Source organism: Harmonia axyridis, chromosome 5 (assembly GCF_914767665.1).
Source record: "Harmonia axyridis chromosome 5, icHarAxyr1.1, whole genome shotgun sequence".
NCBI classification, from domain to species: Eukaryota; Metazoa; Arthropoda; class Insecta; order Coleoptera; family Coccinellidae; genus Harmonia; species Harmonia axyridis.
Genome location: NC_059505.1, coordinates 42,939,016 through 42,960,567, shown reverse-complemented (window position 1 = coordinate 42,960,567; position 21,552 = coordinate 42,939,016). Strand labels below are relative to the sequence as shown.

Below are 21,552 nucleotides of genomic sequence, written 5' to 3'. Positions count from 1 at the left end.
ACTTTACATTTCATGCGAGCTGCAGTGTAGACTTCACTTCAGTCTTCCTTCTCTTCTCTCTTCTAGGAATGAATCTTCAGTGGAGGCCCCCCCCCTGGAATGTTTGTTTCTCACACTTGAGATCTGTTGCATTTTTTCCTTATCCCGACTTGTCTTTTTTGGTATATATTAGGACCCTGTAGGTCTGTAGGAATGTTGGCTTCCAACACTTTTCGGAATTTACACTTAGAACTTTTGGAAACAACATTCTGAAGGCTAAATAGGTGATCCTTAATTTTCTTCTCGTATTCTTGTAGTTATACTGTTGTCCCAATTTCGTTTTTTGTTTTTTGGTAGTCTAAGAAGTATGAATTATCTTTCTCACTGTTCCTTGAAGTATGAATTCAAAATCAAATTGTCACGATTAAGATTTAAATATCAGTTTGATAGAAATTATTAAAAAACAATACCTACACATAATTTCTAGATACAACTCTCAGCGAGTTGTTCCAAATGAATTTCATTTTGAAGACTATCTTGCTCCTAGTTTAGACTCATTTGTAGGTAGTTTATTACTCCCTTTATGAACCAATGAATGTAATTCAGCTTCCGATTCAAAAAAATTGATATCGATAGACTAACAGATGGGTCTGTGAGAAAGAGACATGTGTGAATCCAAATGTGTTAAATGTTGACCTAACGTAAGCCTTTCCTTTCTCGTTTCAGAATTGAAGAATACAATAGAGACACAAGTGAACGAACTGAAGTCTCAAATAGAGAGTAAATGTGTAATGCAATGAATTATGAACAACATCAAGGCATACCATCGGCCCTCCCTACATTGAGATGAACCCCAAAAGAACACTAGATTATAATTATTTAGGTGCCACTTACAATTCAGAAAATAATACCTGTGATCTGAACTTAGTGTATTAGAGATGTCATCTCGAGTATCACCCACAACTATAGATTTTTTCGTTGTCTCTGATGGCGTTACAGAATTCACAACAGTTTGGTTATATTATATAATATATTTTGAAACCCAATTGTATATTATATGATGCGTAATGTTTAATGTAAGATAAAAAGTCGAAATAGAAGAATCGAACAAGCAATAACTTTTCGTATAGTTTTGTATGAAAATTTAGAAACCAGGTTGAATAAGGACTGCTTCACAACGTCAGAATTGATGATATCCTTTAATGCCAAACGATGCAATTCGGAGAGCCCGAGGAGGCAGAAATTCACTTCAAAATGACCTGATCTTTAGTTCTGGGTGATCCGATAGACGTTCAAAAGATGAGTTTCCAACTCGTCGTCCTTTTTTTGTAAATAGCTAAGACCCATTAACATCTCGATGTAACATACTAGTGGTAACGTGGACGTTTGTTGATATTTCCTGATAATCTATGTGAAAGTTGATGTTGCGAACCCGTAAAACGTAGACACCCAGTATACGCACGACGAGTTGGAAATCACAAACCAACATTGGGCAATTTCTCTGTACAAGATGGCCGAAAACTGATGCCCGAAAATAAGAGACTGCGATAACGTAAACAGAAAACAAAAATATTATGATGATAGGACGTAACATTGAACAAAAAACAAATACGCTTTATCATGATACTTTTGTATTAGCATTAAAATTGTTACCAGGTTTTGTAGATATATAGTTGAACCTATTTTTTTGTATCAAAAGTATTTTGTGCGTGAATTCAGTTCTTATACATATTTGAGGAAGCTGAAAACAAATTTGTAAGAATGAACAACCGTTTCTTTTCAATGTTTTTCGGCAGTGACGTAGGTAGCTATACCTGGCCTCCATTTCCTTTTAGACTTTTCTGGTTTAGGATAGCACCCGTAGAACTTCGAAGAACTAGAGAACCACTCACCCTTTTACACCTAAAACTTAGACTTAGTCCGATACGCCACTGTTACTTTCTTTCCCCTTCGTGCACCACATTTTCGATATCATCCAAATTCCTGCCTCTTGTGTGGACGTATCGGATCATGGAAACTGCAGTTAAGACCCTTGAATAACGAAAAAAAGTTAGTGAAAAAATTTCCATGATCCCATTCGACTTCATATTGATTTGATCTCTGGCGCTTTGAAGCATTTCTTTGATGCATCTCCTGGAAGCATTCTCGACAGATGACTAAATCACAAACCGCTTAGCTTGGCGCTAAATGTGAAAGGAATATTAATAGAATCTAATATTGCATGCATTTACGTCTTTTAAAAAAAATCAACTTGGCGAATCCGTAAGGCTCTCATTTTTTTAAATTGGATTCTGATCGAGAGCTCAGGTTGATTGGGCGACATCCATCCTGGAACTTTCAAGGATAGATTTCCATTTTCCTGAAACGTTCCAGATATTCAAATTGATGGTAATTATCTGAATTGAACATTGGACAAGGAGACTATTCAATCAGGAACCTGCTTCCGACAGAATCCATATCGGAAACCTCTTGATTCTTCATCTCTAGTTTCCATGAATAATTCAGGATGCAAAGTTACTCACTCGATGAAGAATTCTTTCTGAAATTCAAAAAATACATCAGCAAGACAAATATAATAACTTCTTTCAACAGCATCAAAAATAACGAATAGCACATAACAATTAACAAGTAACGAATAGCTAAAATGTTACCATTTATGCAGGCCAAATAACTAATAGAAGTAACGTATACATTAGTATCATTCAAATTGGACTAACTTCATATTTGTTATTTCTTTTATCGATTTAGCTGCATAAACACTGTTATTGAAATTATACGATATTCTACTTACACTTGTTAATTGTTACTTGCTATTTTCACAGTTATTATGAAGATCAGATGAATTGACGTTAGTTGTTCTATGACACAGTTATAATTTTTCAATTTATTGTATCTTCGTAATAACCTCTGGAACAACACAAGTTACTCTTCCTAAATAGATGGATTTCTTCATTTTAAGAGTCACTTGAGAGCCTGACGTGTTCCAATAGTCTTAATCGTGTCAGTGTAGCATGTTATGAATTGTTAATGTTTATCGTTGTTGCCTGTCTCTCTAAACATCTATCTCTTTGTGTGTCCTCTAAGATACTGTACACGACCAAGGTTAAAACACCATCAGGATAATAAAAAATCTTTATCTCCTATTCAACCTTGTTTCTTGTGAAATACTTAGCAGTCTAGATCATCTATAAGCCCTAAGCATGTACTTCTGTAGATATTTAATTTCAACTGATTATTTGTTTTGAAGAGCACTTGCTTCAACCATGCACTTAAAGCACCGTTTATTTTGTTGGTAGCCTTGTCCAGAGCACTGGACAGTCTCTGGCAGCAAGGATATCAATTTATTCAATGATTTCTTCTCCTTACCCCTTATATCTATGTGTCAATTAATCTTATATCATTATCCTTCTTAGCACTTAAACTTGTATCTATTCTCAAAAAAATAGCAGCTGTAGTACTAGACGGTGTGGATGTTATTATAATACTATAGGTGTCGTTGCTCAAATGTTTTTTTTGAAATCAGTGTCACAATTTTACACTTTCTTCATCGATGTTTGGAATTTGGGTGAAATTAAAATAGTTATTTTCGGTTTTGGGAAGCAATATCACTCGAAAGGTTTTTTTTTTTCATTTCAAAAAATGAAGAATGTAGACTTTAATTACAAAGAAGCAGTTAAAGGTTTCTTGTTGGTTTTTTGAGTGATATTCGTTCCTTTAGAATATTTTGAGAACATGTGGAAACAACTGAACAATCTCAACAATGCAATATCAATGCAACTCAAGTAGTATGGGTTGTTTGAACTCAGATCAACACAAAAATACATACTGAAACACTGAATAACAATTACAAAAAGCTACCAACACTATACCCATGAAAACAGAGTGTTTTGAGCAGAGCTGAGCAGTACTCATAAAAATTAACCTCCAGTACTCAAAGAAATGAGAAACGCAATGCAAGTATAAGCAAATCTTGCATTTTTTGTCTTACTTTTATCTTCTTATTTTATAAGGTGGTGTTTATGCTTTTACTTTTGTATGGAGGAATTTAACATTATTAATGTCATTATATCCAAATCTTTGTGAAGATTATTCACTCCAAAATTATAATGTAATGATGGTGAATGCACTATTTTGTAAAGTATCCATTTAAACTTTGTAGATGGAGAGTACCTACTTTGCCAGCTCTGTTTCATAATGATTTTTACTATCGATCGAAAAGTTTTTAAACAGACTCTGCAAAAACCTTGCTTATCGAAAGATTTAGCTCTTTCTGAGGCCTTCCATGTGTCCGCTGTCTCTCCATTGTTATTGTATTTCCCAAATTGTGATCTAACGAAATATTTTGTGATGGTTGGAGTTGAGACTACCCTGATAGTTTTAGATTGTTAATCTTATCGTCAAGATGTTCTATAATTTTTATAGATGTTCAAAGCAAGTTGACATTGAATTTTTCGAATACTATACTTGTTCCTGTTTAACCTATTGTTGTTTTCTTATGAAAAATTGATGTCGTAGATAGAACATTCGATATAAACCTGATTCCAAGAAAATTGAGGATTATTTTATGTAAAGACACTCGTAAATTTTTGGAATTTATAATTTACAAAATGCTGACAACGACACGTAGTGTATAAAATAATGTAGTGACCTATATTATCTATCATCCTGTAACTCTAAAAATGGCGTATTTAATATAGAAAATTCTGAAGAACAATTTCGTCTAATGGCAGTTGAGTTTTTGTAATTTTTTTAATTGTTATTTGAAGAGTGTTATTTGTTCTTCTTAAGGCAGATGATGAATTTTGTATATTAAACTTCGTTGAACCATGTGAGTATGGTATGAAGAAGGGTTCAGGAATACCGATTGAGGAAACCTTGTCTAAAACTCGAACACAGAGGCAAATAAATTTTTGAGTAAGCTTTCGCTTCAGTGTAACGAAAGAGCTAGTGATAAAACTTGAGAACCATAACAGAAATGATGGATGTTGTATTGTTATCCAAATAAATGATAAAGCAGTCGGTGAAATAGATATTGTTGATTTTTTGTTCATTTTACTGGAATTTCACCACATGAAAACCGATCTCAACCGATTTATAAACAAACTTAGAAACACTCTCAAGTGATTTCTCTAGAGACAAACTCATACAGGGTGAACTCTTCGTAAAGATCGGTTTTGTATGGTGGTGAATTCCAAAGATTATGTAAGTAGTATTTATACACCTTATCAACTTGTAAGTTTCATGACAAGCAATGGAACGAACATTTGTAGTTGCCTCATTACTTTTAGATAGTAAAGGCTGTTCACGTTGTTATATGATAATGATAATAAATAATAATGATGGAATTTTAGTCGACCGACTTACTTGTTGTTAGTTGTAAAGAAACACCTGCAACGTTGTGAAAAAAGGACTAAATAAAATATTACCGTTTACAACATATTTCTTTCCATGATTCAATTCAAGAGCTTCGTACTGAAGTGTACACCACGCAAAAAACTAAGAGTGAAAATTTAAGTAGGTAAATGAGACATTTCTAAATCGTAAAGGCTTTTCCAATAAGAGGTTTCATCTTGGTATCGAAAAGATTATATTTTGACAGAAATCAACAAATGTTTATTTCATTTTAAAGAGGAAGGTATTGCATTAACGATAGAAAAAAGACATCACCAAAATTGCTTCCACGGTTGCAGAACCATAACCTTTTCATAAAATTTTCCATGATCCATTCGCAAATTTGAGTCTGTATGACCTTGATCTATTCACGATTTCCATATTTAAGATCTCAAAGCATTGTCATAGACCTTTCACGTGGTTGCCAAAAAAAAAGTCTAAAGGTGTTGAATCACAAGATCTCGGTGGCCAAGTGTGATCACCTATTCGAGATATAACACAGCCAGGAAAGTTTCTAACAAAAATAATATTGTTACGTTGCTTTCTCAGTTGTTCTTGAGCGATACTCTAAGTTTCAATTCTTCACATTACTAACTTGTCCTAATATCTTAAATTTTTCCCCCAGTATTACTCGCTAAGAAATTTCTTTACGACGGCCCAAAAGTACTTTATCTACAAAATTTTCACCAATTTTGTAGTGACTTAATAATTTTATTGCGTTGTTGGGCGTGTATCTTTCCATTTTGAGTAATGACACAATTTTAACTTGTCATTTGTCAAAAGATGACAGCTGCCCAAATGAAACCTTTTGTTGGAAAACCCTGTAGAATGTATACTTATGAGATGAATGAAAGATAAAAAGGATCATATTGATATTTGTTTTATTTACATGCATTATTTATATACATTCTTTATTCACATGATATAAAACATCGATAATTTTCATTTCATAAGAGCACTTTTTCCTTAAGTACTTTCTATAAAAGATAGAGTAGTTCCCATGTACCATTTTTTTTTTTGAGAATGTCACTCAATATCACATAAACAACCTCGATATTCCAAATTGAAATATCGGATCACATCAATAACGTCTAAAAAATATAATTCCAAAGATATAGAATTACTTTTACATCGAAAAGTGAGCATTCTAATATAATAATAACATTTGGGGTCTACATCACTAAAATAGAATTTAGAACTGGATAAAATTTGAACAACGATATAGGTACATATTATGTACAATAAAAAAAATTTCTGATTGGAATTGAAATAACTTACGTAAGTTACTGAAATTAAGAATACTACTGGTAGTTTTGACATGTTAAAAATATCGAAATTTCAAATTGAAGGGGTCCCATAAAAGAACAATGGGAAAACAATATTAATCTTATGTACTGACCTAAGAACTTAAATATGGCAACAAATTGGTAATCCAGTTCATTTTCGTGAGAAAAATCACTCGACAAAGACAGCAACAAAAGCCATCACTGCGATTCCTGACATTAGAGCAAGTAGTTGTTTCAAAGACTCCTTTGGGTCCTCTTCTTTGAGTAGGTCTGGAAGAACTGTTACTAAGGCGATATGTAAGAAACTTCCAGCGGTGAAAGGTAGGATCCAAGACGTTCTAGCCTCTAAAACATATGAAAAAATTATATAAAACTCACAAAATAACAAGTTCTACTGTCGTATACAGGGTGTTCTAGAATAAAGTCAGAACATTTAGAGGAGTTTATTCTGACACATAGCAAATGATTACTTGTCAGAATATAGGGTGTTGAAGTTTGATAAAAAAAGTTATGATATCAAAATGACCTTCGAAATATTTTTATAACTTAAAAAATTCTGGGATCCGGTACTGAATTTCAAGGTTGGGTACACTCGCGGTTTACATGTCTTAAAATGGGTTACGTCATCTTTCAATTTAATATCTAGTTTGAAAAGAATTCACAGTTTTATCAAACATACTTCTAATTGATATTTTAAGCAGCCTGTTATAAAAATCAGTATGTGCTGAGAGGCAACAAGGAAAGAGAGTTGAACAGAAAGCTAAAAAATCCGAAAAATTATCAGATTACTTCAAATATTATCACAAAAGGAATAAAAACTGGATTATATTACTACTACTACTCTTTTGAAAAAAGTGTGCCATTCAAAGTAAGAATTGAATTCATTAGACTGAATTAGGTATTTTTTCATGCCAATAACAATATTTGTCCAAAACGTATAAAAAATATAGATTTCGATGTCTAAAGGAAAAAACTCCATAATCTGAGTACTGTCCTGAAAATATTAAAATTACATTAATCGCTTTGAAGGGCTGCATGAAGTAAATAAACCCACAAAATTTGAACGAAATTGGACTGCTGATTCCCAAGTTATGGATATCAGAAATTTAGGCCAATTTTCAATGAATCACCCTGTATCTCCGAAACTAACAGTCTTAGGATATAAAACAAGTTACTTTTCTGAAAGGCCTGAACGACCTTCATTCACCACTCGGTAATGTCAGTCACTCATGTTACGCCCTGTATATATATTTGCAGTTTCGAAATAAACAAAAAAAGCTGAGCTCAGAAACCTTCTCACCTATCGAATTGGCCGCCCCGCTGAACAAAAGTGCGGCCATCGACCCAAAGAGGCCGCCACTGGCGGTGAGCAACTGGTAGACAGCGGCGTCCCAACGGGAGAACCCCGACTTGAGCAGAATAGCAAAATCCCCAACTTCATGGGGTATCTCATGAACCAATATGGCGAATGTTGTGAACAATCCTGACCTCCAGGATATCAAGAAGGCTCCACCCAATGATAGGCCGTGGGTAAAGTTGTCTATCGTGTTGGCAAGTAGATTCAGGTAGCCGGTGATCTAAAAGAGAATTGAAAATAATCACAAATAAGATTTATGGATTGCTTTGGTTGTATGTGGCGCCATCTAATTTCAGTAGACAGAATCAGAGTTTTGTGATATTGTAATATTACAGGGAACTGTAGAGTTGAACATGCAGCGTTGGAGAAATATTTCACGCATGAATTAATCTAGTGGTGTTTATTGATTTATGAATTCAGTAGGAATATTTGGTCTTATACACAGCTTCAATAGGTGTTCCAGGTGAACAGATCGTAAACATCTAGCGGAGAGTAGATGAAACATAAGGAATATAGAGCCATCTAGTGGAGTTTATTAACACTGAAATTCGTTTTTCTGATAATGCTTGGATCTACGGATATTTCAGAGATGATTATGAATACTGAAACGTGTATTAGAATCAATAAATTAATAAATTAGAATTATCAACCAACCATTTACTTATTTCCACACAAACGTATGATGAAGAATTCTATTTTATCTGCAAGTTGAGGCCTATTATCGATTTTACGACTAAAGGTTATCAAAGCGAAAATACCCATCATTATAAATGCATGCAGACTACGTAAAATAAACAGGGGGTACCCCAAGATAATACTCACATGTTTTTTATTTGGTATAACAGCTCCTTTGATGTTGTTGTTCTCTGGTATTTTGCTTGATGCTATTCTTTCTTCCGTTATATCACCTATCACAGTGAAAACTTTTTCTGCCATTACAAACACCATCAATCCTGTCAAAATTAGGAGACCATTGCCCAATCCTCTGCCTCCTAAAATATTATAAAAAAGTAAATATTGTATTTAAAAAAATAATTACTATATTTAAATGAAATTCAGGAAGTATTTCACGAACCATTTTAACTCACCAGTAGTCACTATTTCTCTTTCCCATATTTCCGGTAAAGAGTGAAGAAATACATCTCCAAGTAGGCCTCCAACAGCAAAAGCCAGAAGAACTTTCAAAAAATTTGCACTTGCTGAAAAAAAATCAGATTAGATCACCCAAATGAAAATTGTTCCAAAAATGATAAAACTAACAGGCGAAAAAGCAATTATCTGTATGAAAAAACGATTTGAATATCAATTGAAATTAGCATCTTGACTAAGTATACAGGGTTAGAACGCTACAGTCAATGGTGATCGGTATAGAGCCATGATTACTAACTTTTTCATTTCTGAATTGAACAACCATGATGTCCAGGAGCTGTGGTTCCAACAAGACGGCGCAACATGTCACACAGCTCGTGCCACAATCGATTCATTGAAAGACACGTTTGGTGACACCTAATTTCACGTTTTGGACCTGTGAATTGGCCTCCAAGATCTTGTGATTTAACACCGCTAGACTACTTTCTGTGGGGCTATGTAAAGTCATTGGTCTATGCGGATAAGCCACAAACCCTTGACTATTTGGAAGACAACATTCGCTGTGTAATTGCCGATATACGGCCACAAATGTTGGAAAAAGTCATCGAAAATTGGACGTCCAGATTGGACTACATCCGAGACAGCCGTGACGGTCATATGCCAGAAATCATATTTAAAATGTAATGCCACAAGATTATCTTGCGGATAAATAAAATTCATGACAATCGAATAATCCATAGTTGTTTTATTGCAATTTGAAGTTCTATAGCTCTAAAAAAAATATTTATTTTTGGATCTGTCATCACCAACACACTAATCCCTAAATAACGCAACTTTTTGGTAATTCAAGTCACCCTGTATCTCTAACGGTTTTCGAAATCTCTGTAGTGCCCCTCTTAATAGTTCTAACCCTGTATTGTGTTCTAGAAAATAATCAGTAAAGGGTATAGAATATTTTCATTTCTTCCGCAACGAAATATTCGGGAAGACTCCAGAACAATTCTTCCTAAAAAGTAACCTAATATTTCGCCTACTCAACCATGATGTGATGTTACAGTGTTACCAATCGACCTTCATAATTTAAATAACACGTTATGATACTTCAGTACATGTTCATTATCCCTATGATTGAGATGATCGCTCTAGATCATTATTAGCTCATTTCGTAAACGTAATCTTCCTGCATTTCGAAATATCTGATACAGACTTAAATCTCGTGAAGAAATTAAGCTTCTCCTGAGATTAAAAAGGTTGGGTGAACGATCTATCTCTATATCTGGAATCAATGAGATGCATATCAACCTTATCTTCTACGTGAATTTTGACTTCAATGATAGACCCTTGTTTATTCAAAATTTTTACTGAGAATGACGCTCAAGTAGATAAGCCTACTTAGTTTGTATAGGGATAACAACAGGGAAACTACTGGCTAGTTTTTATACAGCAGTTTGGGCTAGAATTATGATAATATGGAAAATATTACTGTATAAATGTTGAAGAGTTTTCCAATAAGAGATTTCATTTTGAATAGACTTCACTTTTGAAGATGTCATCTTTCAATATCTGACCACTGAAAACTACGCCATTATTGAATATGAAACGATACAAGCTTCATAAAGCGCTGCAATTATTATAATTCACTACAAAAATGATTCAGATTGTCATAGAAAAATATCAAAATGAAACCTCTTCTCAGTAAAAACAATAAATATTGAATATTACTAATTTTTTAGGATCAGTAAAATGTTGGTATGAAATTTAAATATTCATTTCATGAATTCAAATAGTAAAAATCTCAATGTTCTTCGCAGAAGGTATAATAAAAAACCAAAATGAAAACACGCAGTTTTATCCAGTATAATCAAAATTAATTTCAATGAAACATTAAGACAATTAATCAACGCTCATAAAGAAAATATGCTTCAGAGGAAAGTTCAATTCAATTTCTTTATTATTTTACATAATTTCTTTGCTACTGGTCACGATTAAGATGAAATCAATTGTTTAGAAACTTCAATTGATAAATTACAAAATTTCGTGTGGCATAATATTCCTCTTTTGGGATGTTATATAACAGAGAGTACTTTCTACGAAACTTAAAGTAAGAAATGATTGCGATTACGCTCTTGTATACAGAGTGTACTTAACTCGGTAATAATTTAATTTTTCCGTTTATACGAGGAGATAAAGATGCACTACTAACGAAATACGTGAATTATGATGACTAAATACCATGCCAAATTGTAATTTATGAAGTCGGGAAGTCATTACTCATCATTTGTTCTTCCTGGAATGAATTTCTTGTGATTTATATAGCGAATGTTAACAGGCCAATCGAAAAGTCCCCGGTCTACCATAGTTAAACACATTTTTTTGGAAAAATTCGATTTTATTATTCAACATAGTTGCCTTCGAGGGCGATACAGCGATTATAGCGATCTTTCAACTTTTCGATACCATTTTTCTAGTACGATTTGTCTTTCGCTTCAAAACTGGCCTCTGTTTCGGCGATTACTTCTTCATTGACGCTAAATTTCTTTCCAGCGAGAATTCTTTTGAGGTCTGAGAACAGGAAAAAGTCGCTGGGGGTCAGATCTGGCGAATACGGTGGATGCAGAAGCAATTCGAAGCCCTATCCATGCAATTTTGCCATTGTTTTCATTGATTTGTGACACGGCGCATTGTTTTGATGAAACAGCACCTTTTTTTCCTTCAAATGGGGCCATTTTTCAACGATTTTATCCTTTAAATGATCCAATAACGCTATATAATGATCGCTGTTGATAGTCTGGCTCTTTTGAAGGTAACCAATGAATAGTATACCTTGCGCATCCTAGAATCCTGATGCCATAACCATGCCAGTTAATTGTTGTGTTTTTCCTCGCTTTGGATTCGGTTCGTCGTGTGCAGTCCACTCAGCTGACTGTTGATTGGACTTCGGACTGAAATGATGGTTCCATGTTTCATCCATTGTTCATATTGACCCAAAAATTCAGGTTTATTGCACTTAAATAGTTTCAAACACTGCTCAGAATCATTAACATGTTGTTGCTTTTGATCGATTGTGAGCTCGCGTGGTACCCATTTTGCACAAAGCTTTCTCATGTACAAAAGGTGAATGATATGATGTACACGTTCAGATGATATCTTCCCAATGTCTGCTATCTCGATCAACTTCACTTTACGGTCATTCAAAATTATTTTGTGAACTTTTTTGATTTTTTCGTCGGTGACAGCTTCTTTTGGGCGTCCACTGCATTCGCCGTCTTCGGTGCTCATTTCACCACGTTTAAACTTAAGCATACCAATCAAAGATGGTTGATTTTCCTGGTGCAGACCCCGGAAACTCTTCATCAAGCCAAGATTCTGCTTCAACTGTATTTTTTCCCTTCAAAAAGCAATATTTCATTTCCATTTTTTTTTCAAATAACAAAAGTAGCTACACTCACAACGCAATACACGTGTCGTTTGAAGGTTGGTAGTAACCAAAAATCATATGGATTTAATACTAGCACCGCCATCTGTGCATCAGACTGGGGTCATTTCAATTGGCCTCATATTATATAGCGCATGTTATATTAAAAGAGAACAAAGACGTTTTCCTTCAGAAAAAGAAGTTAGGAATCGATTATAAAATTGTCTCTTGAGCGTTTTCTTTTTGAAATTTAGGTATATTGAATTAATTTTGTTCTATTTGATCATTTGTTAGTCCAAATGACTCATCTAAGTTTTATCCCTTTGGATTTTTTTAATTTCAAGTGCCTAATAGCCATTGTTTTCTATTCCAGAACAATACAAGGTGAAAATTGTGAAGGTTGTCTAAGCAAACTTCTCCAATTAACATTCTCATTATAAGAAATTAGTACCTGCGTAATGTTTCCTTTGAAAGCGCAGGTGTATATCTATCGATTACAACTAACCTCTTTTTGGTTTATTCAAATCTGTTTTATATTTTATGACGTCAGGACTTATGTAAATCGAAAAGGACTGCCTGAATACAATTATCAACCTATTCCAGATGGGAAATGCATAAATTTGAGCAGAAAACGTGATCTGGATTCAACATGTGGAAAATTGAGTCAAAAACATAACAGGACAGCAAAACCGGTATTCAGATACCAGTATTAGTAAACAAATATTATTTAAGTAAAAGTCTACACCAAAAACTCAAAAAGCCTGCTTGCTGAACATCTTTAACACATGTGTTACAAATTACAACTTTTGATATTCACAAAAATCAAGGTTAGCGAAAACGAAGGTGAACTTTAACAATCATTCAATGTTCTCTAGTGTCATCACATATTATATTCAAAGGTTGTTGGTTGTTCACAATGGTAACTTGTTTAATTTATCATCGATTTACATTTCCTTCACTGATAATTATTCGCAAACAGTTTGAAAGAGATTTATATGCTAATATTGTTGACGGAAATAGTCATTTTAAAAAAAAATCTTGAATAATTTCGCATAAAAAGAGCATAGATAAGAATTCGTAAATTTCCGTTATATCTTGCGATTGGCACAAAAATCATCGTGTAACAATTTCTTCACGAATAATACTGAATTTTACTTGTTGTCTCGATTGAGCATCCTCTCAAATCATCGGGATCAGGCAAGAGAAATCTAATTCACAGCATTCTCACGATTGGCATTTCAATAAGGCTATTTTAAACTTGGTATCAACTGTAATGAATGTAAAGGTCGCTATACTCCCACAATTCTCACCTGTTTAAAGCATAATTTTTAATGTAGCTGCACAATTAACCAGTTTTCATAATGAAACAGTTGTTAAAACCGACGCATATCGTGCTTTCAATCTATTGTTGTTGAGTAAACATCGTAAATTTTGTTGTTGTTTTATAACTGTCTCAACTTCGTGAAGAAATTCAATAGATTGATGAATTATTAAAATGATCGAATAGTATCATTGGGAGTGAGAAAAATGAAGAAGAAACAGAGAATTTTGAAATCTTGTTTTTCGAACATTGATCAAATATAATCTACGATTAATATATTCATAATGAATCCAGAATATGTAAAATATGATGCGTATTTAACGGTTTATCATTGAGATATAAACAATGAATGTATTAGTAATGATTTGCAAGTCTTTTAAATTGAACATGACGTTCTACTACATGATATGCAAAATTGTTATCAGTTACTTCGATTGAACTATGCATTAAACGATAAAGACATTACAAATCTGGTATTTCATTGAATCGAAAAGACAGCCATGACTTTACAACAAAGAGCCTTGAAACAGAGTTAAGCCAAACCGGATAAATACAATTGATTCTAGGAATATATCATTTATACGATGGGTTCATCACGTTCAAAGCTTCAAGTTACTGCTCAGACTTATCAATGCGTATGGAAAACGAAAGAAAGCTGCAAAATCCACACAAAGGGGATACATTCACATCATATTTATCTCAGAGCTCAATGATGCTCAATACAAAGATAATATAGCCAAAACATATAATTGTAAACAAGCACGCAAAAAATCTCCTGACAAAGAATATTATTTATAAACGAATATTCAAAATAATCGACACTGATATGACAGGGAATGTGTAATTTAAGACTTATGTTTATCCAACAAATGGGTTCACGACTTCTTAGCATGATAAACTGCTATTATCTCTGCCTGCCACCTCAACTTATTTTGGTCTTGTCTGCAAAACTAGGACAATACGAACATTATCGTCGTTTGTTGTCGGAGCGACTTGGTAATCAGTAAACCAACCGGCTTATACGTTCAATGGATGAAGAATAGGCTCTCTTCAATGTGAATTTTGATTGAGAAATGAGAAGGGACAAGAATAGATCCTTGAGGCTTCATTCTTCCACTGTTACTTTCATTAAAATCGTCTGCTGCCAAAGTACTTAATGGGAGACTACGTAGTTTTCTAAATATTGTATTTTATTGAAGTTACGCCAAATATTACAGGTAATGAAAAACGCCAAATTTTTTTTCGGAATGACCATTGCATTAAAGATTTTGTACTTTTAATAGGTAATTCAATATTTGAATTGCAAATGACTCATTTGAAGTATTTTTTTATTATTGCAGTAACTGCTATTCATATTAACGAGCATTTTATTTTCAAAATTGCATCATAAAAAAGTATAACCAACAAAAGAAATATACACAGTGTCCGTAAAGTATGGAACAAATTCATTTTTAGCTAAACAGACCATTTTAAGTAGTAATCCTGAAACACGTCAATTTTTTATTTTAATTAACCGTATTTTGAAATTATAATCTGATATACAGGGTGAATTACTTTCGAGTAATGATGTCATGTCACCGTCATTTTTTTAAATGGAACACCCCCATTTTGTCTCAATTTTCCGATTACTCTAGCTGAGCTGATTCCAAAAATGTATCACATGTTGATTCCAGTTGGTACAGGGTGGACAAAAATACAATAGTTTTGTGTGTGCTCATAAAGTAACGCGTAACATTCTTTATTAGTTAAATTAACAATATTATCAAGAATGCTTATTTCCTAGCGGCAATTGGTTTGAATGTAACACCCTGTAGTTTGTTACATTCATTACATGTTTTTAAATTGATAAGAAATAATTTCTTTCATATTCTGTCTGGTAGACCACAAGTACCAAACATGTTTGGAAACAGCTCATTTTTATCAATCTAAAAATGTAACAAACTACAGGGTGTTACATTCAGACCAATTGCCGCTAGACAATAAGTATTTTAGATAATATTGTTAATTTAACTAATAAAGAATGTTACGCATTACTTTATGAGCACACACAAAACTATTGTATTTTTTGTCCACCCTGTACCAATAGGAATCAACATGTGATACATTTTTGGAATCAGCTCAGCTAGAGTAATCGGAAAATTTAGACAAAATGGGGGTGTTCCATTTAAAAAATGACGGTGACGTCATTACTCGAAAGTTATTCACCCTGTATATTAGATTATTATTTTAGAATACGGTAAATTAAAATAAAAAATCGACGTGTTTCAAGATTATTTCTTAAAATGTTCTGTTTAGCTAAAAATGAATTTGTTCCATACTTTACGGACACAGTGTATAAAATTGACTTGCGAAGATATAGGCTAAACAAAATTGAAGCTGAATATCGATACCATTCTTGAACCGGTAATTCAGGATGTGGGTCTCATATGAAGATTATCTGAATGGGGCCTCCTGAACCTATTTCAAACTTGTCAAAGGAAAGAGCAGATGATACATGTGGTTTTTTACCTGCATGTTGGAACCTCATTTAGCAACAATAATATGATCCCAATCTCGAAAATTGTAGAAAATTTTCACAAGGAATTATTATTTCCACATTAAACGATCTGGTGCGTAATCAAAAATTTATAACTCCTAAACCATTGTACGAATGCAATGCATTTCAAATTGCATAATAATTTTTTCAAATTCGTTGTAATGCCTTGTGAATATTGGTATTCATCGTAATTTGGGATTTGCGAAACGCTAAATTAATGAATAAATAACCAATATATATCGTTGAAAACTCTAGGGGAAAATAAAGGATTTTCCGATAGAAATGACAACACTGTGTATTTCTTGTTGACATTTCTTATGTCATTTGTGTTCAACAGGTTACGCCATCTAATCATGAAAAGATACACTCTCGAACAACATTTAGGAATTGTTTAATCGAAACCATTTGCTCATTTGTAAATATTAAGAGAAATTTAATTCAGTTAATCTTAAACTCACTACATATTTGTCGTATCGTAGACAAATTCGAATCAGTTTGTTCTTCTTGAAATTCAAGTTTACCATCAAGAATTAATCAAGGCTAGCCTTACAGTATCACTGTCAACAATTTGTATTTAACAACAATCGGATTCCAAATAAATAATAATTGAGTGATGACTCAAAAATTTAAACACATACTAGAAAAACCCATTCTGCAATTTCCATTGTCCGCAATTCCATAGATATGAAACAATGGAATTCGATTTAGACATCGCGATTACAATTTTTTTTTCAGGAGAGACAATACCTAGCAAATTTCCTGTTAAGGGTGACGTCCTTTGAAAAACAAGGCAGTCAAACGTATTACCAGTTGTCAAAAAGAAAGTGGTTGAAGGAAAACATTGATCTGTTTACGTTTTATTTGTTTCAGATTGTTTTGAATGTAGACGTGAATATTTGGGTTAAAACTATACAAAATGCCTTGTTGTTTTTGTTGGAACTTGAAATGGGAATGGGAAAAAATCAGTAATAATTGAATCTCTATACAAAAATCGTTATATCTCCTGAAATATTTGTCACAGAACCCTCGAACGTTTTTTGAAGATGGAGCTCTGATCTACAACTTATTGAAGTTTCAAGTCCGTATCTGTCTTCCAGAAAAGGTCTCAGCCTCGAGAAAATTATTAAAATCTTTTTGAAAATTTCAGTTTATAGCCAATAATCAGCATAAACTGGTGACTTAACATATCCCCAAATAAAAAAATTACAAGGTGTTAGTTAAATCACGCATTCTGGAAGGATAATGAACTGGACCATCTCTTGAGATAACTTCATCATCAAATTTTGTTTTCAATAAACCCATTGTTGAGGGGGCTGTGTGGCAGGTAGCAGCGTCTTACTAAAACCAGATTATTCTCAACAACAGGAAAAAAATTCATTTTCGATTGTTCTGTATCATTCTCCATTGACTGTCACTTTTCGACCATTTTCTTAAGAGAAATAGCATGAATTTCACACCACACAGTGACTTTTTCTGGAAGCCATGGTGTCTCAACAGTTTGTTTACCTAACCATTCAACTAAAAATGTTAATGAGCTACATCGCTGCTTAAAATTTTTCGATAAAATTCAGGACAGATTTTGACAAACATTTCCTAAACGTTGTTGAAGCGTGTATATTTCCTTGATCAAATGGCATCACCTACTGAAAACGAATGACATAAGAACTGTCAAAAAATAATAAACAGTGTTGCCATCCTAACCAATTTAAAATGCTTATTGGAAAACTAGCTTTTTTCCACATGCATTTTATGAGCGAATTTAAGATACCCCGTAAGTAAACACAGAGTAATAAACATAGATAGAGGAAGTATACGCAATTTTTACATGTCCCCAACATGGTTAGATTACGTTGTCGGATTGTGATATATTTTCAAATCCACAATTTTACTATATCATTATAAATGTATATTATATTGAATGAAATATATTTATTTGAGTGATTCCCGATTGAATATGCAAATTTGAATATTTGTCATGCGATATTTCACCTTATTGTCGAATTCATAATGAGCAGAATATTTATTATTTTCTGTATCTACCAGCTCAAATCCAAGGTTTGGCAACTTTTGCTCTCCTAGTGTCATCGGTTGTTTCACGTCGTTTGGCGCGCTTGCAGTTTGTTTCCTGAATTTCTGAAATATTCAGGTATTTATTTCAATATTTGAGTTAATAGGTATGAAACTTTGATTCACTTTGGGACATAAGAAGTGCGTTCTTTGTGGAGAAGTCGCGAATTGAGTGAAATATCGTATCACAGATATGTTTTAATTTCCGCGCGCCTCTTGTCAAATTTGATAGTTCATGTTGGGGATAAAATTTGCCTTCTAAAAATGACATATGCTCCCTCTATCTCAAAGTAAAATTTGATCAGCTCACATAATTACAAAATCCATGTTATCAACACACTAGTGTATGTTTATATGTAGAGGCATTTTGTTCATTTTTAGATCACTCTAAGTACCATTTACACGGCACAATCGATTCAAGTACAAATTTTATAGGGAAACATCACGACATTCATTTATTTATTTCAATTTCGGCTTCACCTGCTAAGGTCATGGCCATAACAGCGCAATAAAACTCAACCTTTGTTTTCCTCCAACCTCTAAGAGGTTAGAAACCATGACATCCCCAAAAAACGTCAAAAACAAAAATAAAAATAACACACTCCTAACCTCCTTGTTTCAGGATGTCACTCTGATCGACGTGTATAATAAACAGAGGTAGCACGCCACTGAGCCCCACCAGTATGGAACCTATGATGGCCCACAACCAAGGGATGTACTCCATGGTAAACATCCATGATGGGACGAATTCTAAGAGGACAGCATCGTAAGGTTCACGCAAACTGGAACTGTTCAAGACTGCCAAACACTCTATCGCATTTTTAAGCACTGACATCATTGCAGTCTCATCTATCACACGAAAATAATCTGGATATGCGTGTGTCAGAATGTGAACACTCGAAATATTGTCTTTGGACGTACTAGATCGACTAATCTGCCCTGAGATTGAGCCGATCAAGTACCTTTGGAAAGCGAAGGCAAACACACAATATTTTTAAAACATAGTTTTCGATCCGTCTCCTACATCGTCTGAGACTGATACGTACATCGAATGGTCGGCACTAAACTAAACTGGCTGGACAGCCCACAAATTTATTACAGAGCGCGCGCGAAGCAGATCTCAGAATGAGTGTGTCATGTAGTGGTTCAGATTTTGTGTTCTCTGCATCTCTCTTCCGCCATTCTCCTTCCCTGTCTTCAGGGGGTCAGCAGCGTACGTCAATTTGGTATTTCCAACGACGTTACGTTGAACTTGATGCGGGGAAGTTAAGGATTCTGAGGAAGTCGTTAATGTTTTTTACGTTACAGTTGACAGGAATGGTGTAGTTGTTGTTTCGTCCTTGTGGTTTGGGTATTCGTCTCGAATATCACAGGAATTGTTGTTTAAATTTTAAAGATACATGTGTTTTATGGAAAATGAGGGTCCAAACACATAGACCTGTGGTACACCAATTTGTTATTTAGTTTAGATCGCTCCTTCTCCGAACTAAACGTTTTATATACAGGTATTCCTGAATTGGTGGTACAATAAAAGATGAGAGATTTTTCAGAAAAATTCAAGAAAAAACTACCATAAACATGGAACTGCAAACGCTTTGCACGCGGGAAATTTTCCAGAATAAATATCACGCTGTAGAAATGCTATCGATATTGGCATATTACGTGATGTGAACTCTAAATTGGATTGTCTATGCTCAATTTCAGTTGATTATCTTGTCAAGTGCAGATGCTATGACGTAAAAACTTGAAAATATCCATAGGGTAATAAACAGAGATAGAGGGAGTGTACGCAATTTTTACATGTCACCAACATGGTTAGATGACGTTGTCGGATTGTGATATATTTTCAATTCCACAATTCTATTATATCGTTATGAATGTGTATCATTGAGTGAAATATATTTGAGTGATTCCCGATTAAATATGCAAATTTGAGTATTTGAAATTCGATATTTTACCTAATTGTCGAATTTATAATGAGCAGAATATTCAATATTTTCTGTATCTATCTGCTGAAATCCAAGGTTTGGTAGCTTTTGCTCTCCTAGTGTCATCGGTTGTTTCACGTCGTTTAGCGCGCTTGAAATTTGTTTTCTGAGTTTCTGATATATTTAGGTATTTATTTCAATATATTTTGAGTTAACATGAAATGTTGATTCACTATGGAACATAAAAAGTGTGTTCTTTGTGGAGAAACTCGCGAATTGACTGAAATATCGTATCACTGATATGTTTTCATTTCTGCGCGCTTCTTGTAAAATTTGATAGTTCATGTTGGGGACAAAATTTGCTCACTGAAAATGACATATGCTCCCTTTATCTATTTTTATCAGGTACTCTGAGAAAATATCAATCTTTGACACCCTGTATCTCGAAAACAAAACGTTTGCGGATCCACATTTCTAGGATTTTTTTTCATAAGATTATCCGGCAATTCTGTAATTTTTGTGTGTACCTCGAATTCAGGAATATCCTGTCTGTTATGTTACACAAAAAACATTCAGAATTGAAAATTCGAGGAAAAATTCCATAATAGTTGTGCAATAGTATTATTTTTAATTTTAATAATTGGACAAATAGAAGAGAAAAAGTTTTTTCAATAAGTTACAGTGAATGGATTGCGGTATCAAGCTATGATTAACAATTTTTTATCACCTGAATTGAGAGATATTGATGTGGACGTCGTTTATTTTCAACAAGACGGCGTTCCGTCAAGCACAAGCAACAAGAAAAATCGCTATTCTGCAAGAAGAGTTTCCTGGTCGTATTATTTCTCGAATAATTGATCACAATTGTCCACCGAGATCTTGTGATTTAATACCTTTAGACTTTTTTTTGGGCCATGGAAAAGATGAGGTTTATACCAATGCTCTCTAATCGACTCAATACCTTAAAGATGAAACTCATGAAGTTATCGCAAATGTGCAAATTAGTCCTAGAAAATTTCTTGAAAAGGATAGCAGTGGCGGGGCGGCCATTCGGCTAATTCATTCGTTAATGGCATACTTTCCTCTTTAAAATGAAATGAACATCCATTGATTTCCCTTGTCAATATCCGAATCAAACCTCTTATTGGAAAACTCTTCATCAAAAAATCTAAAATGAATCTTG

The 21,552-nt window shown here is 33.7% G+C and overlaps 2 protein-coding genes across 6 annotated transcripts in view; one reads left to right on the top strand and one right to left on the bottom strand.

The window, feature by feature from the left end:
• Positions 1-5,418, top strand: part of LOC123680790 (complexin) — a 330,085-nt gene extending 324,667 nt beyond the window's left edge. For all 5 annotated transcript variants that reach the window (XM_045618869.1, XM_045618868.1, XM_045618872.1 and 2 more), the window contains one exon: positions 706-5,418. In XM_045618869.1, the coding sequence (XP_045474825.1) occupies positions 706-779 (74 nt within the window). In that variant the 3' untranslated portion in view covers positions 780-5,418. The remainder of the gene's footprint in view (positions 1-705) is intronic.
• Positions 5,419-6,234: 816 nt separating this feature from the next.
• On the bottom strand, positions 6,235-19,570 carry LOC123680789 (zinc transporter ZIP13 homolog). The gene is made up of 5 exons (XM_045618867.1): positions 19,051-19,570; positions 9,102-9,212; positions 8,836-9,005; positions 7,957-8,233; positions 6,235-7,001 (listed from the first exon to the last, which is right to left on the bottom strand). Exons 1-5 carry the CDS (start codon positions 19,277-19,279, stop codon positions 6,826-6,828), a joined length of 963 nt encoding a protein of 320 aa, XP_045474823.1. The 5' UTR covers positions 19,280-19,570; the 3' UTR covers positions 6,235-6,825.
• Positions 19,571-21,552: the final 1,982 nt, after the last annotated feature.